The sequence below is a fragment of the Rhinolophus sinicus genome, linkage group LG07, assembly GCF_036562045.2.
Source record: "Rhinolophus sinicus isolate RSC01 linkage group LG07, ASM3656204v1, whole genome shotgun sequence".
NCBI lineage: Eukaryota > Metazoa > Chordata > Mammalia > Chiroptera > Rhinolophidae > Rhinolophus > Rhinolophus sinicus.
This window is the reverse complement of record NC_133757.1, coordinates 41,780,629-41,796,723: the sequence shown is the minus strand read 5'-3', so window position 1 is coordinate 41,796,723 and position 16,095 is coordinate 41,780,629. Positions and strand designations below refer to the sequence as shown.

Sequence of the window (16,095 nt, the reverse complement as noted above, 5' to 3'; positions counted from 1 at the left end):
CAATAGCAGGATAATCTGCACTCACACATTTATAATCTAAATTCTACTAGTCTAGCTATGGATCTATTAAATATATATATATATATATATATGTATATATTATTCCACAGGAAGGTAAATAATTAATTGAAGCAAATGGAACTCAACACTAGATCTCTACATTCTTTTGTTTCCACCTTTGGATATTAAGTATGTTACATTGAATATTTGGCTTCGTATCATGGAGACATTTCAATACAAATGTACGGCATGCATGGCTTCATTTAAGAGCCGCAGTTTCCTTGTTGTACCAGTTTTGATTATTTTGCAGTCGAGTTACCTATTTAGAAGTTGAAAATTGTCATCAATTTTCATAGAATTAAATATCTCAGAGGTAAAAGGCTTGGTTAACTATGGTTCTAATGTCTACTGGTAGTGTTGGGGGAGGGGAGGGTTGACTGGCGAGTTCATCAAAGCAGTCTTATCAGCAGGGACTTGGAAAGAAAATCACTCTCTGTATCCATCGACTTTCAACACACTTAGAAAATGCATCCACCTTGCTGTTACATCTTGGCAGCAAATGGAATAAAGTGGCAAGAATGACAATATACATTCTCACATCTTTCGACCGCTTGGACAGCTGGACCATTTCTTTCCAACAATAAAACATAAAGCGGACTGTATTGCCAGGTGGTTACAAACATGACACCAACCACTGTGTGTGCATGCATACACATAAAACTCACGCCCATAAACCCAAAGAGGATGACTTTCTTTAGAAATGGGTAATCCAGTATGCCAATTATCCCCCAAAAAATGTGGCCTGGGAGGTTCTTCTTGGGAACAACAAGAAACCAACTTGATGAAGGCAACTTGACTACCTATTACTCAAGACCACGGCCCAGGGAACGGGTGAATGGGCCTTCAGCTGCTCATTCTCTTCTGGATAGTTGGGCTCCATCCTCTTCCCAACCCCCTTTCCTGGACTTTTTAAAGGGATCAGGGCCAACACCAATGTAAATCATTTTGGCTCCTGTTCTAATTTCTGAAATTCCTAAAATATCTGTGCAGCCCACAAGTATGTCCTCTAGACTCTGTTGTTATTCAGCAGCTTGCTGCCAGTGAGGTTTTTGTTTTTATGATTCCTCTGGTATGTAGGACAGTTTCACAGCCTAGATAAGGTAAGTACAATGCTCGATATTTTCACATAACCCAATACTTCAAAGCAAAGCATTTGGTCAGGTAAGCAGTGTATGAGCTCTTTCAACTATGCTATTTAGGAGGAACAAAGTCCGTAAGTTGTGGATCTGCAATGGAACTTTCTTTGCACTATTGTGTGCTCAACTGTTTCTTTTTCATTTGTTCCACTAGAATCAGTTGCTTCAATATGTAAACAATAACTTTACCACCCAAAGCTGCTCAAAATGATAAGATGTGGAAAAAATTACAAACACACACCAACAACCAGGACAGTCCGTTAGCCTTTGAAACAAAACAAAACAAAATAAAACAAAACAACAAAACAAAACAAAAAAGACCTACAAACAAAAGCGATACTGTTTAATTAAAAAAGAAAAAAGGACCAGGAGGAATTGGGAATGGAACTACCTGTATATAAATTAGGTGAGCGAACAGTGATACGGGTAGTTTTAAGAAGCAAATATATACAGTCAATTTAACAGTGTTTACTTCTCTGGATTGTTTAATAGTGTCAAAACGAAAGCTCTATTGAAGTTTTACTATACATTGCATTGATTGAACCTTGGAGAGTTTTATGAAAAGAGGGGCATCCCTTGGCATATATGTTTGCCAGTCTTCCTTGCCCCTTCCTTTGAAATGCCTGCCCCTGTTTTGCTTAGATTGTTTCCTGACCATTGGAACTCAGCCGGGGTCCTCTAAGTTCTTCCTGGATACACATAAATCCCTTCACAAGACCCCTGTGCAAAGTGAATGATCTGGACTCCAAGGGCAACTGTGTTGGAAGGGGCTCACGACTGACCAGCCAAGAAGGCTGGTGTCGTCCCAGAAAAATCAGGTATGTTCACCTCCTCTCTGGGCCCTTTGGCTGGAACTGATCTTACCCCCAGATTAGAAGAAATACTGGCTTCTAATTCTATAAGCCATCACCTTCAGGGTAAGGAGTGAAGCTCTGTTAGACACGCCATTTGGGATGCTGGGCAGAGCTGGGCTTACAGTTTTGTACTGGGGTGTACGGACGACAGCTGAGAAGATGGAAAGGCAGCTTGAGGATTTATAGCAGCTAAAGGGTAAATGCTGTTGTGCAAAAGGTCCCCATACGAGCTTCCTACAGGTGTGGCTGCAGCCAAGTGTCTGTACAGCTGTTGAGAATTTGTCGGCGATGTAAAAATTCCTCTTTGCATCACAAGCGAGTGGAAAGCCAGGGGCTGCATGAGCGGAGAGAGCACAGTCTGGTTTTTCAAGTACTGCAGAGAATGAGAATACCCCGCTGGGAGCCTGGAGTTGAGGCCCGAGTTACACAGGTTCCCAGAATACAAACCTGGGAAGATAGGGGAGGAGAGGGGGAGCTTGTGGCCTTCCGATGCGCCCCCTGAATGCCCACCGTGCACTGCCTTGCTGCCTTCACTCTCCTGCTCACAGGCCTTCTCCTTCCCAGAGACCTCCTTGGACGGGTCCAGAGGAGACACTGCCCGGGCCTTTTTCCCAGCAATCACAAGGTCCAAATCCTCCAGGCTGCGCTTTATTGGACGCGCTGCACCAATGTTCTGAGGGCTCATTTTCCGGTGCAGGATAGGGTGGACCATGCCTTCCATCTTCCTGAAATTCTCCAGTCTCACATGGTGAGGTTTTCCCGATCTTGAGAGCGCTTCGGGGTATTTTTTAGGGGCTGACAGGGTCATGGGCGATACCCGACAGGCTTTGGGGTGACAGTCTCGACTCTGGCTGTTGATGACCTGGAACTGGGAGATGCCTTTGCTCTCCTGGGGCCCTGCGGCCGAGTGGGCCAGGCCCAGGACCTTACCGGTGGGTTTGTGCGGGTTCTTGGGAAGGCTCAGGTCTGTTGGCTGGTCATCCGTGGTGGCTTCTGCTGCAGCCGACTTTTTGTCTTGCAGATGTAGAGACGCGAGATAATTTACATGGAGCTTCTCTTGGTGTTTGTGGGAAGAAAAAGAACTGTTTTCCAACTCCCTGTGCATGTCCCTGCAAGGGTATTTGGATGTCTGTTCATTATGAAGATGATGCTCGGTGTGTCTATACAGGCTGTGCAGGTGAGGAGACGAGTAGAAATCAGCCAGGAAGCTGGGCATGTGGGAGTGGGGGAGTGCCCTCTTCTCTAAGAGTTTCTCCTTGCCCTCCTGCATTTCTTGCTTCAGGACATAGGAGTCAGCAAGGGGGCTGAGGTGATGCTTGGAGAAGCTGCAACGGTGGGGATCCGATCGACTCAGTTTGTCATGCTTAAAAATGTCACTGATGCTCTTTCTGTCTTCCGAGGGCTTGCTTCTGAAACTCTGCACGTGCTGAATCACCGAGGGCCGGCTGACTGCCATGTGGTCCGTGTTTTGGCCGTGGTGGCCCTGGGACAAACCCGAATACAAGTCGTCCCTCGCAATCAGTTTCTTTTTGCTGATCAAAGGGGGTGGGGAGCCATAAGGGTAGCTGCTGGAGAGGCTGGCCCCACTCACTTGGGACAAAAGCTTTTTCTTGGCCAGTGGAGACATGATGCCTGGGTTGCCCCGTGAGTAGAGCAAGGGGGTGTAATTAAGTCCATGGTTCTCATTCATGGGCCCTGTCAGGTCTTTGTCTTTGAACATGTCAAACGACTGGACCACAAGGACCTTCGGGGTCTGCTTCAGTGCATTGTGGATGTCGTCACTGCCCAGCTGATCCACCTTCACAGTGCAGTTGGCGATGTAATCCGCCATGGCAGGTACTTTGTCTTCCTCCATCTCACTCGGGTTTGCCAGTGGTGGCTGCGTGATGGGGAAGCCGGGGAAGGACGTGTCTTGGAGTTCATTTTCAGGGCTCTCTGTAAAACAGCAGGGCTTGGGTTCTTGTTTTGAGTCCACAAGAGCACTGGGAGAGGTGAGAGCCTGTTTGCCAACGCCTGGATCCTTTTCAGGGGCCGGAGGGGCACCCAGGAGTGGGGGAGCAGGCCCCTTCTCTCCTGCCTCCTCTGCCACCTTGTCACTGTTGGCACCTTGATCTGTTTCGTTGTCCTTTTCTGGGTCTGCTGTGGACCCCGGGGGCCTCGCTGCAAAATCCTGGTACCCTTCTATTTTTTTCTTCATGTCTGTTGCTGGGAGAGGCTCAGTGATGCTTTTCTGGTTTAAAGTCTCTTGTTCCTTCTCTTGCTCTGATGAAACCTGATAAAATATTGTAAAGACAGTCAGAAAGAAGTCACATGCATTGACATAGTTTTCTATGAAATCAAACATTACACACAGCAGTTTTTCTTGAAAACAGGTTTGTCATTCAGCTCATGGAGGTTCTGTAAAGCTTTATCACTCCCCAATCACGGCTCTAAACAAAGAAATCTAAATTACAGAAACATTAGGGGAAATATGCATATTCACTTAGTCCCTTGTGAGACACCTATCAAAATATCAAAGTGTTATGTACTGATGGTATACAATCATATCACTTCTTGATTCTAATATATAGTTTAATTCTGAGGTTGTCTTTTTGTCAAATCAGTCAATTATCCAAATGGGTTTTAAATTACATGTTGTGCTTTATGACACTTTGGAGAACGATTTTTTTTTTCCAGCATCTCTCTTTCAAAAATCCAACCAACCCCATGTCAACAACAAACAACAAATTCACTATAACTCCTTGCCTTTCTTTGAGAGAGTGAATCCTGTCCTAATGGGTCCAATATGATGCATAAAATTTAGCGATGCTTAAGTGTTAATAATTTCTACTCAGCACCATATTGCATACAGATAAAGCCAAAATATTGAAACATTATGCAGATTCAATGGCAGCCTGTCTACCTGAGGGACAGAAGGACTCTAAGTCCTTCTTGCCTGCAACAAACTACATTTCTATGAAAGTTAAATGAAGTTGTCAAAATTCAGGCAGTGAGCGCCACCACAAATACAGCTTTCTGTTCACTGAAATAAATTGTAGTCAAGGAAATGGATGCTCTTTATGTGTCCCAACTGACAGAAGTTGTGGGCACAATTCGACCCATTCATTGCATTATGTAGCTGTGCAAACTTTGACCTTTGAAGGTCATTTTAACTTTCCATCTGTGACCCAGCTGACTGACAAGCTCTTTCAAAACTTCTGTCATTCTGCCCTGACATATCTTAGTGGAGAACAGTCCTCAAAACAGTTGTATTGAACTGATCTTTATTCTCCTCCTCCCTTGAAGGTTATTCTTCTTTGTTGAGAATTGTCGACCATATTAGCATCATTGGGTAAGACTGAGGATGCTGTGTAGCGATGCATAGAAACAAAAATTTTAAGGATTCACACCCATTTCATACATATTTCTTCTTAAATCCACTTAAAGATACCCCTTTTTTTCAGGGATGTGTGATACCTTAAGAGCCCTTGTTTATCATCTTTCATTTTTTTTTGGTTCCAATAGCTGCCTTTTCCAGTACAAATATCATTACTTGTTTTACATTAACCATCATCATTGGTCTCTTGAGCTTATTACACATTACATGAAAAATACAGAAAAATGAGTATGGCAAGGGAAAAAGGCAAATTGCATTTAAATGTTGGTTTCTGATGGGACTGTAGTTTGCAGTGGGGCTTTGGGGATACTCAGTCCCACTGAAGTTCCTGTGACTTAGGCCTTCAGGTACGGAGAGTTCTATGCTTCTAGTCGTAAACAGGTTTAGGGGTTCTTTGAAAGCTAAGCAGAAAAAGGTAAAGGGTCCTTTTCCTAGGATGGCATTTTATGATCTGCCTTAGTATGTTAAATGGTGTCTTCCCATCATGCAACTTGTAGTCCAATTACCTGAAGATAGTGGGTTTGGCTAGGAGGGCTTGATAAGCCCTCCTATCTCCACTGAGTTCACTGCTTCATGTTGAAAACATCAAAAATTAAAAACAATGAAAACAACGACAACAATAAAACTCCAAACACATACCCCATGAGAGGAAATATACCTGGTCAATTACATGGGTCTCTGTTGGAGGTGGGGAACAATTCTTACTACAAGGTCAACTTTGGAGAGGATGTGTGGGTCCAGGTAGTTTAGATAACCTGATCATGATAACCTTCGACACTCACGACACTGAAGGGAATTGTTGGGACTGAGAGGAAACAGGGCGCCTTAAGGCTGGAAGGGCTTCCGTGGACTGCAGGAGGTCGGACTCTACTCCTGACAATGGTCATTTCCTAAACTGATGTGCTCAAGGCCTGAGCTCAGGATTCCTTCCACAACTCACAAACCAATCATTTCAAACTTCATCCCCAAAGTAGAGCCATTCAAAGATCAGCTGGCCTCTTGGTCCTCAGTTTGTCCCCTGGTGCTTTGGCAATGTTGTACATATGGTATCTAATAGAACTCACTGATCCAAAACCATATACTAAATCACCAGGCCAACAGGATAAAGGAGGAATGGAATGTAAGCCTTAACTTGGAATTTCCTTGCTTTTGGCCATTTATGTGGCAAGCCTGCAGATGTTTAGAAATCTCTTCATCATCTCCCCCTGCCCCCCGTTTTTAATTACTAGAGCTTAAAATAATTGTGAAACAAAAATAAATATCTTCTCGGTATTAATACTATCTTCTTACGCAGGATTCAGTTGGGTAAGTTGAATTCTAGTTAGGAGGTTGTCGTGGTGTGTGTGTGTGTGTGTGTGTGTGTGTGTTAAACCAGTGTTTAATTAGGGAGTCTCTTATGTGTTCATTATAAACATGATTTTTAGGGGGTGTTTAATATCAGTAACAAATTCCCCCTGGGGTTGAATCCTAGAACATGCTGTCTCCAAATGTGGATGCTAAGTCTTTTTGTTTTTTTGTTTTTTTATGGGCAACAGGGCTTTTATTATTCATGTTGAAACACAGCCCAGATCAGGCTCCATGACTGGCCATATGCTGTCAGTAATGGTTTCCACCAAAGAACTGTTGGGGGCTGCGGGTAGCTGGGGCTTGTTTTAAAAGGTTCAGAAACTACCTGTTAACATGAGAGATAATAATGGTTTCAGAGGAACCATTTCAAAATTTCCCCATAAATAATATGTACTTAAGATATTTCTAAATTGGTCTCAACCCAAGGCTGTTGCACAGAGGTCAATTACAGGAGGCAAACAAGTCTCTAAAGTTTTCGGGACAGTCCTGCACATTAATTTCAACATCCCTCCCTGCTAGACCCCACGAAGCATGATTTAAAGTCACACCACCTCCTCAGATAGACTGGTTGTGAAATGGCAAAGAAACCACATCTTTCAAATTGGAGTCCCTTGGCTTCACACAGCTGATGCTCTGGCTCCTTCTATCTCAAAGTCAGCATTTGCTAGCAGTTTTCTACAGGATGTTTGCATCTTTCTGGATCCTATTTTTGGCCTATCCCATTCAACACCATGCATTGCCTTTCAGTTCCTGAGCAAACCGAAAGGTCCACTCTTTGGAGAACTGTGAAGTTGAGATGAGTTGATTTCGTCATCTCGTGCTGCAGCTATAGATGCATTTTGCTAGAGATGATTTTGTCATCTCAGGACAAAGCTACAGATGCAGGGCTCTAGGAGACCCCGAGGCAGGACCCGGCTCACAGAGGTATTTCTGTGGAGGAGAACAACTCACCTCAGATGCATCCTGGGACTTTGGGGCATTCTCTTTTTCTTTCTTGCTCTTAGGGATTTCATGTTTGATGCGTTTGGTTCCTGATATTTTTGTTTTATTCTCATTTTCCTGTGAGCTGTTCTCCTGTTTCCGAGGTTTGATTGGAGGCAGGGGCTTATCTTCCTCTCCTTTAATAAACCTTTCATATGGCAGGATTAATCTAAAAGTATATCACAAGAGATGATCAATCAGGGGAGGTAATTCCATTAGCATTGATGCTGTGGGTTTATTTTCTTTTTCTCAGTACAAGTGATTTATTGCATGACTTCATCGCCAACGACACCAATGCTTTTCTAGAAACTTATTCCACAGCTTAGTGATATACTTCCCTGGTCAAAACCAGTACCTGGTGACTTAGATACTGCTTTGCAAGACCTCTTTCTGGTTTTGTGAATCTATACACTGAGGATACCAAAAGAAGTATCCAAGGCTGCGTCATCATCATTGCCCATGGAACCCAGCTAAGAGCCAAGAACAACATCACAACAATCATAGCAACAATAATGATAGCTGCTGTTCATTTGTCATTCTGCCAACAACTACTTCCTGAGCAGTGTTCTAGGCACTGAGAAATAGCAGCAAACAAAAGATTCAAAGTTCCTGACCTCATGAGGCTTATATTCTAATAGGTACTAGTATTTGCCAGGTAGTCTCCTAGGTACATAATATGGATTATTTCATGTAACCTCTACAATATCTCTATGGTAAATTACCATATTATTTATTAGAATCATACCATATGGAATAATAATAATAATTACTATTATTGTTAACTGCTGAGACAACTGAGGCCCAAAAATGTTAAATGATTTGCTTAACAGTAGCACGATTTGATAAAAGTGGAACTCGAACCTAGTTCTGCCTGTCTCCAAAGTTTGTATGTTCATTCATGTCAAAATACAGGACACTTAAGATTGTCCTATAAAGAGCTTGATGGGAGGCAAGCACAACGTGGCTGACAGACAGGTGTCTTATCCAGCAGCTCAGAGAAGGAGTAAGTGAGTCCAGCATGAGGAACTCTGTTTTGGGGTGTCAGTAAAAGAGGGCACCATGAGAAGGAAGGTGGACAGACCACTCCAGCCACAAAAATCAGAGGGCTGAAAAATTCAAGCATTTTAATTATATAACTTTTTAAACAAGTACATAAAATTGCTCTAAAAAGAGAAACATCAAACAGCTCTAGTTTTAATCTGTTTCCCCTTTGTGCTATAGCTCTTGATCTGAAAGGGAAAAATAGCTGATGTAATTAAAAGGGATGGATTGCATTACAATCTCAGTTTCAACTTCAGTGATTAAAGTTTTTATAATGCATTTGGTATGATTAATGACTCACTGTGGGATTAATACAAGACTCAGCCTTAAAAATATGAACTTTAATACAGCAAACATAATTTGTTTTAAATAAGACAAGTTGACTCAATGAAGAAAATGTACTTGGCTTATAAACAACATAAATCTGTTCAAATATCGGGAACCCTAATTATTTTTAAACTAAAACTCCCAGGCAGAAAGTTCTTTGGTTTGGATATCTGTTAGCTATCTTAAAATTGGTTTCTAACTATGCAATTTGGATCTCAACTACTTAAACATACAAAACTGTTCAGGTTTGCGAGTACAGACATGGGGACATTTGTGATCATAATATTTCACTCTTTAATAAATACCAGGTAAACGATGAGAAAATCAAATCCCAATTTATAGCATATTAGGAACAAAATTCATTTACTGAGCATGCTCAGGCAAGGTATGTGCAAGGAGGCGTGAATAATAGTTTTGAGCCCCACATCTGGCAGTGGGCCAGCCATGAAGATCAACACAGCCCGTGGGGAATAGTTATCTTCAGATCCCATTACAAACTGAGTTTAAACATGTTACAGCTGCTAAAACTGGAAACTATTCTCTCCATGTAGACTTACTAAAATAATATATGGCTGCCAAATACCTGCTTCCCACTGTAATATTACAGTTAATGTTTATATAATAAAAAGCACAACTAAGCAGAAGAGAGAAAAAAAGCAATCTTGTTCATACTTGAATTTATTTGTCTCATCTGTAAAGTCCCCAGCATTCTCCCCAATTCCTTTTATCTATGTGGTTCTGCCAGGGACTTGAGCCCCTTCAACATCGGCGGGTTGGAGATTTTTATCCGGGAGTGAAATGCATTGAATATTTTAAATTGGAAAAAATATTTTAAATTGATGTAATGAAAACATATTTCTTGTTTTGGGGGCAGATAGGTTTGTTTTACTTCTGTTTGGTTGCCATGGGAACCCAAGGAGCATTGAAGTCTGGATATTCCAATGGTGACTATCCTTCCCTCCAACTATATTCTCTAATTGAGACGGTGACACCATTAGAGACCCTCTTTGCTGAGAAGGATGACAGCACTACCTCTGAGTGTGGGGAGGAGGATGAGAGGAAGCAGAGCATTGGGTGGGAGAGACACCCAAAGGGGGCCCCAAAGGACCCCTCCCCTCAAGTTCTGACAGTCCTGGGCCAACCCAGCTCTCAAATGGGTGCTCAGGAGGCTCTAATTTCCTTATACAATTTTGCAAATTCAAGAGGCAGGGCAACATTTTCATTTCATTTCTTTTTTCTTTTCTTTCTCTCCCCTCCCTCTTGCCCCCCCCCCCCCCCCACACACACACACATTAACTCAGCAGCTGGCTGGCGGACAGCAGTAAAAAAATACATTTCACTTTGCCGGTCAAAGGCCTAAAGCCAGAAGCAGGAAATCTGGAATTAAATGTTTCTTGTATCTGGAAAGAGGCATGACTAAGGTAAAACTGAATCCAAACACAAGCCCTGCTTGTTCAAGGCTTCCAGAGGGAGTGTGTGTGTGTGTGTGTGTGTGTGTGTGTGTGTGTGTGTGTGTGAAAGAGAGAGAGAGAGAGAGAGAGAGAGAGAACACGAGAGTGTGTGTGTGTGTGTGTGTGTGTGTATGTGTGTGTGTGTGTAAAGGTCAATTGAGTGGTTTTTTTCCGTTCTAAATCACTGAAAGATAATTATAGTTGCTTAGAGAAAAAAAGCCTCCCAAAATAAAACAAGAAAGGCAGCAGCTAAAAGGAAACAAGTAGAAATATGACCAACTAGGCTTCTGAAGAACAGGGCATGGTCTCACACGGCACCAAAACAAGTGCTGTTCATATAGAGATTTCCGTTTGGTGTGATTTTCACTGAATGTTTTTTCAGTTATCCTGTCATGGTACAACACAATTACCCCACAGGATATGATCTTATCATTTGATTATTAGAAGTTTTTACATTACAAGAGGACGAAAACTAGTACAGGTTTCTGAACATTTCAACGTTTAACGTACATGTGGTAGAATTAAAAACAGGTTAGCCAATATGAGGTCAGCATTGCCCAATGCAGGAAGCTGAGTAGGTTTGTACTGTATAAAGAATTTAGTATAATGCAACACGCCTGTGCCTTGAGGAGGATTATTCCTCAAATATTTGTAGTACAACAAAGATTTAATCAGCTTCTAAACTGCACAGATAAAAGCAAAAATGCACCCCAACCCCCAAGAACTCATTACACACGAGAAATATTTTCAATGCACTGCAACTCTGAGAATATGGGTTGGGTTTTAGGTGGGTGGAAGTAATGGGGAAAAAAAGCAATATGTTCATTAGAAAATCCAGAGAGATCCCACCCTCCCCCAATCTACATCTAGTCTGGGGATTGAAAGCTGGGCAGATAAATGGGTCTTTATTATTATCCAGATTTCACATTTAAGATTAGCAAAATGCTTATTTATGATGCTATTAATGGATCTGAAATAGGTAAGCCATCGTGCATTAAAAAATAACATCTTTCCATAGGCATAAGATTTGTAGCAGCATGAGATTTTTTTTTTTTTTCCCTAGGAATAATACAAGAATAACATTTTCCACCCCAAAGCAGAAACAGTAGGGGAGCCTTTGCTATCACGGAGATTCTTATTAAATTCAGTCACTGTGAAAAGCAAGATTTTTTTCCTCCTTCCCCTTTCTCTTCTTCTTTAAAATAAAGATGACTTAAAATCAACCCAAATTAAAATTAACAAATCAATGGCATTCTAACCTTGATTTATTAGTGTCTGAGCCCCTAAATTATCATCATACAAGAAATTGCTGGTTTGAAGAGATTTCGGCTTTGTTAAATCTCAAGTTAAATAATGGTGCTCAGTGTACTCGGCTTTTAGATCTGCCTCATCTGATATTATGAAAAATTCAATACATTTCTCTACAGCAGAAGTCAGGGGTCAGCAAATCTATTACTGTAATGTAAGTAATCTGGCAACCTGCCAACTCTTTCTCCCTTTTATTATTTTTTTAAACACCAAGGCAGATAATTTTATATTTACAAATTCTAAAATCCTCCAGAGCCTTGCCTCTCTTTCTCAACAAAAAGCAGCAAGCAGCCTCACGTTTGAGAAATGTATATTGCACAAGTCCTCGCCATATGCATTTCACACAAAAGAAGAAAAGACCCTTCATCTTTATTAGGCAACATTCCCCTCCCCTCCTCATAGGTAGGGGGAAAATAATGTCAAATCTCATCTGCGCGAGTAACCACTAATGTCTCCTGTATTGATTAATGCTTACGTGGAATGACTGAACTTTTGGGCCAAAACATTTAGCAAACAGTGCTTAAGAGGAGAAATGAGAATCAATCTATTTATAGAGTTCTGAAAAATGATATTATAATTATGTCTGGAACTGATTCAATCTGCAGAGTGGGGGAAAGAAATGGGAAATTTTTAGGGTTGTATTTGAACCTCACCCTAGTTACTCCATAGGTACTTTTATGGTATCAAACCAGCAAAAAATTCCAGGCCCAAAGATCTGCTAGCTCTGGGAACAGAATAATTTAGGGGCAGAGGGAAATAAAGTTGGTGTGCATGTCAGGGCGAAAACGCTACTATCGTTATACTACTAGGTATTTTTGTGGCAGTAGAAATAAAATGACATATTGGTTCCTCTGGGGCTTCGGACCTAATCTGATCCCAAAAGGAGTCATTACACCTCCAAGTTGATTCCATGGTTGATAAATTCTAAGGCTTGGCCAGACATTTCCCTTCTCAGCCAGAAATTGAAAATATAACTTCACTGCAAAGTGTGGGAAGCCATCTTTCACCAAATATGAAGCTAATAAAAGGTATACTTTCCTTTTTGGAAGATGAAGTACACACATCTGTTAAGGTTCTGAGAAGGAGAGAGAATTTCTCCTCTCACACACTATTCACCTTTCAGGGTTCCAGACCAGGACTCTAGAAATGGTTGAAGAGCATGTGGGCAGTAGACACCAAAACAAAAGCCAAATACACAAATGGGTGATGTCAGTGTGCACAGAAGCGGGAACGATCCCACCGTGGGCACAATGGTCATTGAGTACAATAGCAACTGGGCTGCGTTGGTCCTGTTCTTTTAAAAGCCAAGCTCCCTCTGAGCACGATGTGGGCTCCAGATAAATATCTCCCCCGTTTTATGGCATGAGCTTCAGTAGAGCAGAAAAAAAATAGTGTGCAATGTGAGTAGCAAACGATTAGTAACCACGAGAGCTGAGAAAGAGGCCTCTGTTGTGACCTCCCAACAGACAAAGATGTGAACTGAAAGCTTTGAGCACCAAACCATGGAGGAAGGCACCCCGCTGACACATAGGCCAAGGGGAATAAGCCTATGGCAGGACCCACTGAAGCCAAGAAAAAGGCAGGAGACTGCCACATAGATTCTGTGTAAAAGACAGCTTGCCCATGAGCTATCAAGGCTCAACTGTATCAAGCTTCTTAAAAAGGAAGTGGGTATAAATAGCATCCTTTGTATTCTATGCTAAGATACCTAAACTGTATGTACGTGGCCCACTGGTATCAACAACCAAACATGGACCCTTGTCTTCAGAAAAGCTCTTCCCTGGGAAAATGATCTGCTCCACTGGGGGCTTCATGACCTACTCAAGGGGCAGCAGAAGATGAACAAAAAAAAAAAGCGTTTTGTAGGCATCAATTCCATTTACCCCTGGAAGTGGTGGGAGAGTTGTTTCTGAGGCCTACTGATAACTCTGACACCTTCCTCCCTGGTCCTGGAGTGACTATGACCCTCACTAAGCAAAGAGAGGAAAGAAAGGTACATGGTGCCAGACCCAGCAAGAAGGTGACTTGACTCCCACAAAGGCATGTCAGTGTGAGAAAAGTAGCTCAAGAACGACAGGTCCCCTGATTTGGAATTACATGAGCTGTGGAGGCCTGGATTACAGGTGAAATGGGCGGGTGGGGAGAAACACCTCAGTCTGTTCTTACATTAGTCATTATAATATTAATAGCAGCCGCCATGTATTAGGGACTTTGTATGTCTTAGCGTCCACCATTACAAAAAGAACTATCCACAGGTATATTATTTTATCCTCATTTTGTGGATGAAAAAACTGAGGTTCAAAGGTAGGTGATTAAAAGACTAGTCAAAGGCATGCAGCTATTAAGTCCAAAATTTGAGTTCAAACCCGATCTGCCTGCCTCTGCTAGTCCAAGCTGTCTGTATATCAGCAAGATAGCTGTGCATCTTCAACCATTGTCCGAGAAGCACCAACATAGGGGAGATACTGAAATGATCACCCCTGGGTTAAGAGAATTCCAAGTTCCTAAGGAACTGTCTAAGAAATCAGAGTAAGCATTCTCCTCTTCTTAGAGGCAACAGACCCACATGGAAACAAAGGGTCAATCCTCTACCACAAAAGCATGGCTCGGGCACTGGGCACACAAATGCGTTTACAATGGGCTACAACTCTCCAAAAGCTGGTAACCTTAGTTACATCAGGCTGAGCTTGATGTTGGATGGAAAGAGAAATTCAAGAACCTTATCCTCCATGAATTCCAGGCTATAGCACTTAATCTTCCCAAGTCTGAGGTTCCCGTAGTCTCCCCAGCTAGACTGAAAGCCCTTACGAGACTCTGCCTCTATGATGCCTCCTTGCCACTTGTAAGAGTGTCTAGATTGATGTTAGTTAGCCTCATGGCTTTCAAATGAAGACCACATTGAAGAAAATTCAAATGGATGTAAGAAAGGCTGACCTTAGGTCCCAGGAATTTAAATACAGACTCACAACAAAGGGCATGGACCCATCAACAGTCCCTAGCCCTCCACAATGCCAGCCAGCCAAGATGGCAGCAATTATTCTCCTCAATGAGAAAACAATGACTAACTTAGAATCAAGTTGGGTGGATCCATTTCAAGGGCAGACGAAGGTTATTTCAAGAATAATACGTGGCGGTGTTTGCAACATGACATGTACCCTACAAATGAAGGCAGGCAGTGTCCATATGTAAAAACAGGCAACCAGCTAGTGTATTTAAGTCCTAAGGATGTGACATACCATGGATTCCAGAGCTTCTGAAATGCTCAACAGTTCCCCCAAACATTTATTATTTTGATCAAACTTTGTAATAACTTGTACAAAAACAGAATGTTCCAAGAGGTTTTCAGTGGAAGAGTTAAGGATATATTTTAATGGTAAACAATTACATTCTTCTGTCATCTGATACTTTTTTTTCCCCCCCTTTCTTTTTTGGAAACATGCTTTCTGAATTTTCAATAGTTCCTTTGTGAAGGCATCTGTTACTCACATAATTGAAAAGATGTTTGTGCAGTGGCATGCTTGAGAGTACAGTTATTTAATCTTAATGATAAAGCCCCGAGGACAGAAAATCATAAGTAGAAACCTCTTGTTATTTATCAAAAAGAAAAGGGTCTAAGACACCTAATCTATTCTCAAATTTAAATTCATGCTTGATGAAAACTATCAATAAAACATGGGACCTGCAAAGTTTCTTATATACTATAGCTAGGTTCAAAGGGACGTGGGGAGTGAGGGGGATAGGGCAAAAACAAAAATGAGACAATAAAGGAACTTGACAAAGAAAAACTGCTGTTTGGCAAGCTTTTTTTTGGGTCAAACAAAGAACTTGCTGTAGTTTACAGCATGACATACACACTTGATTAGTTTGTGCCTGAGGGTGTTTTTACACTCAACTGTGTAAACTCCAACTTCTATTAATTACAACTTGCATTTAGAGGCAAATTTAAGAATTTTTAAATAGAGATGTTTTTTCAAAGGCTGTTGTTTATTTTTTTTTTAAACAGAAACCAGTTTTTCTACTCCAGGGCCTGGCTAGGGTTTTGTTTTCCTTTTTAAAAGTTTCTGGAAATATCCAGGCATTGGAAAGTTATCAGAGCATTTTAGGCATGCTGAGTGATACGGAGGGAGGCTCTTGCTTATGAAATTACCTGACTGTCCTTCAGGGAGAAATTCTTGACAGATGATAAGAAGCTATTCCAGGCATAGGGTGCTTCT

General features: G+C 41.7%; 1 protein-coding gene across 3 annotated transcripts in view; it reads right to left on the bottom strand.

Moving 5' to 3' along the window:
- Positions 1–1,518: 1,518 nt before the first annotated feature.
- Positions 1,519–16,095, bottom strand: part of ARID5B (AT-rich interaction domain 5B) — a 169,517-nt gene continuing 154,940 nt past the window's right edge. For 2 of the 3 annotated variants that reach the window (XM_074339490.1, XM_074339491.1), the window contains exons 9-10: positions 7,725–7,923; positions 2,026–4,322 (exon numbers count right to left, since the gene is read on the bottom strand). In XM_074339490.1, the coding sequence (XP_074195591.1) occupies positions 2,169–4,322; positions 7,725–7,923 (2,353 nt within the window). In that variant the 3' untranslated portion in view covers positions 2,026–2,168. Of the gene's footprint in view, positions 4,323–7,724; positions 7,924–16,095 lie in introns of all 3 variants that reach the window. The other variant, XM_019731792.2, reaches the window with a different exon arrangement.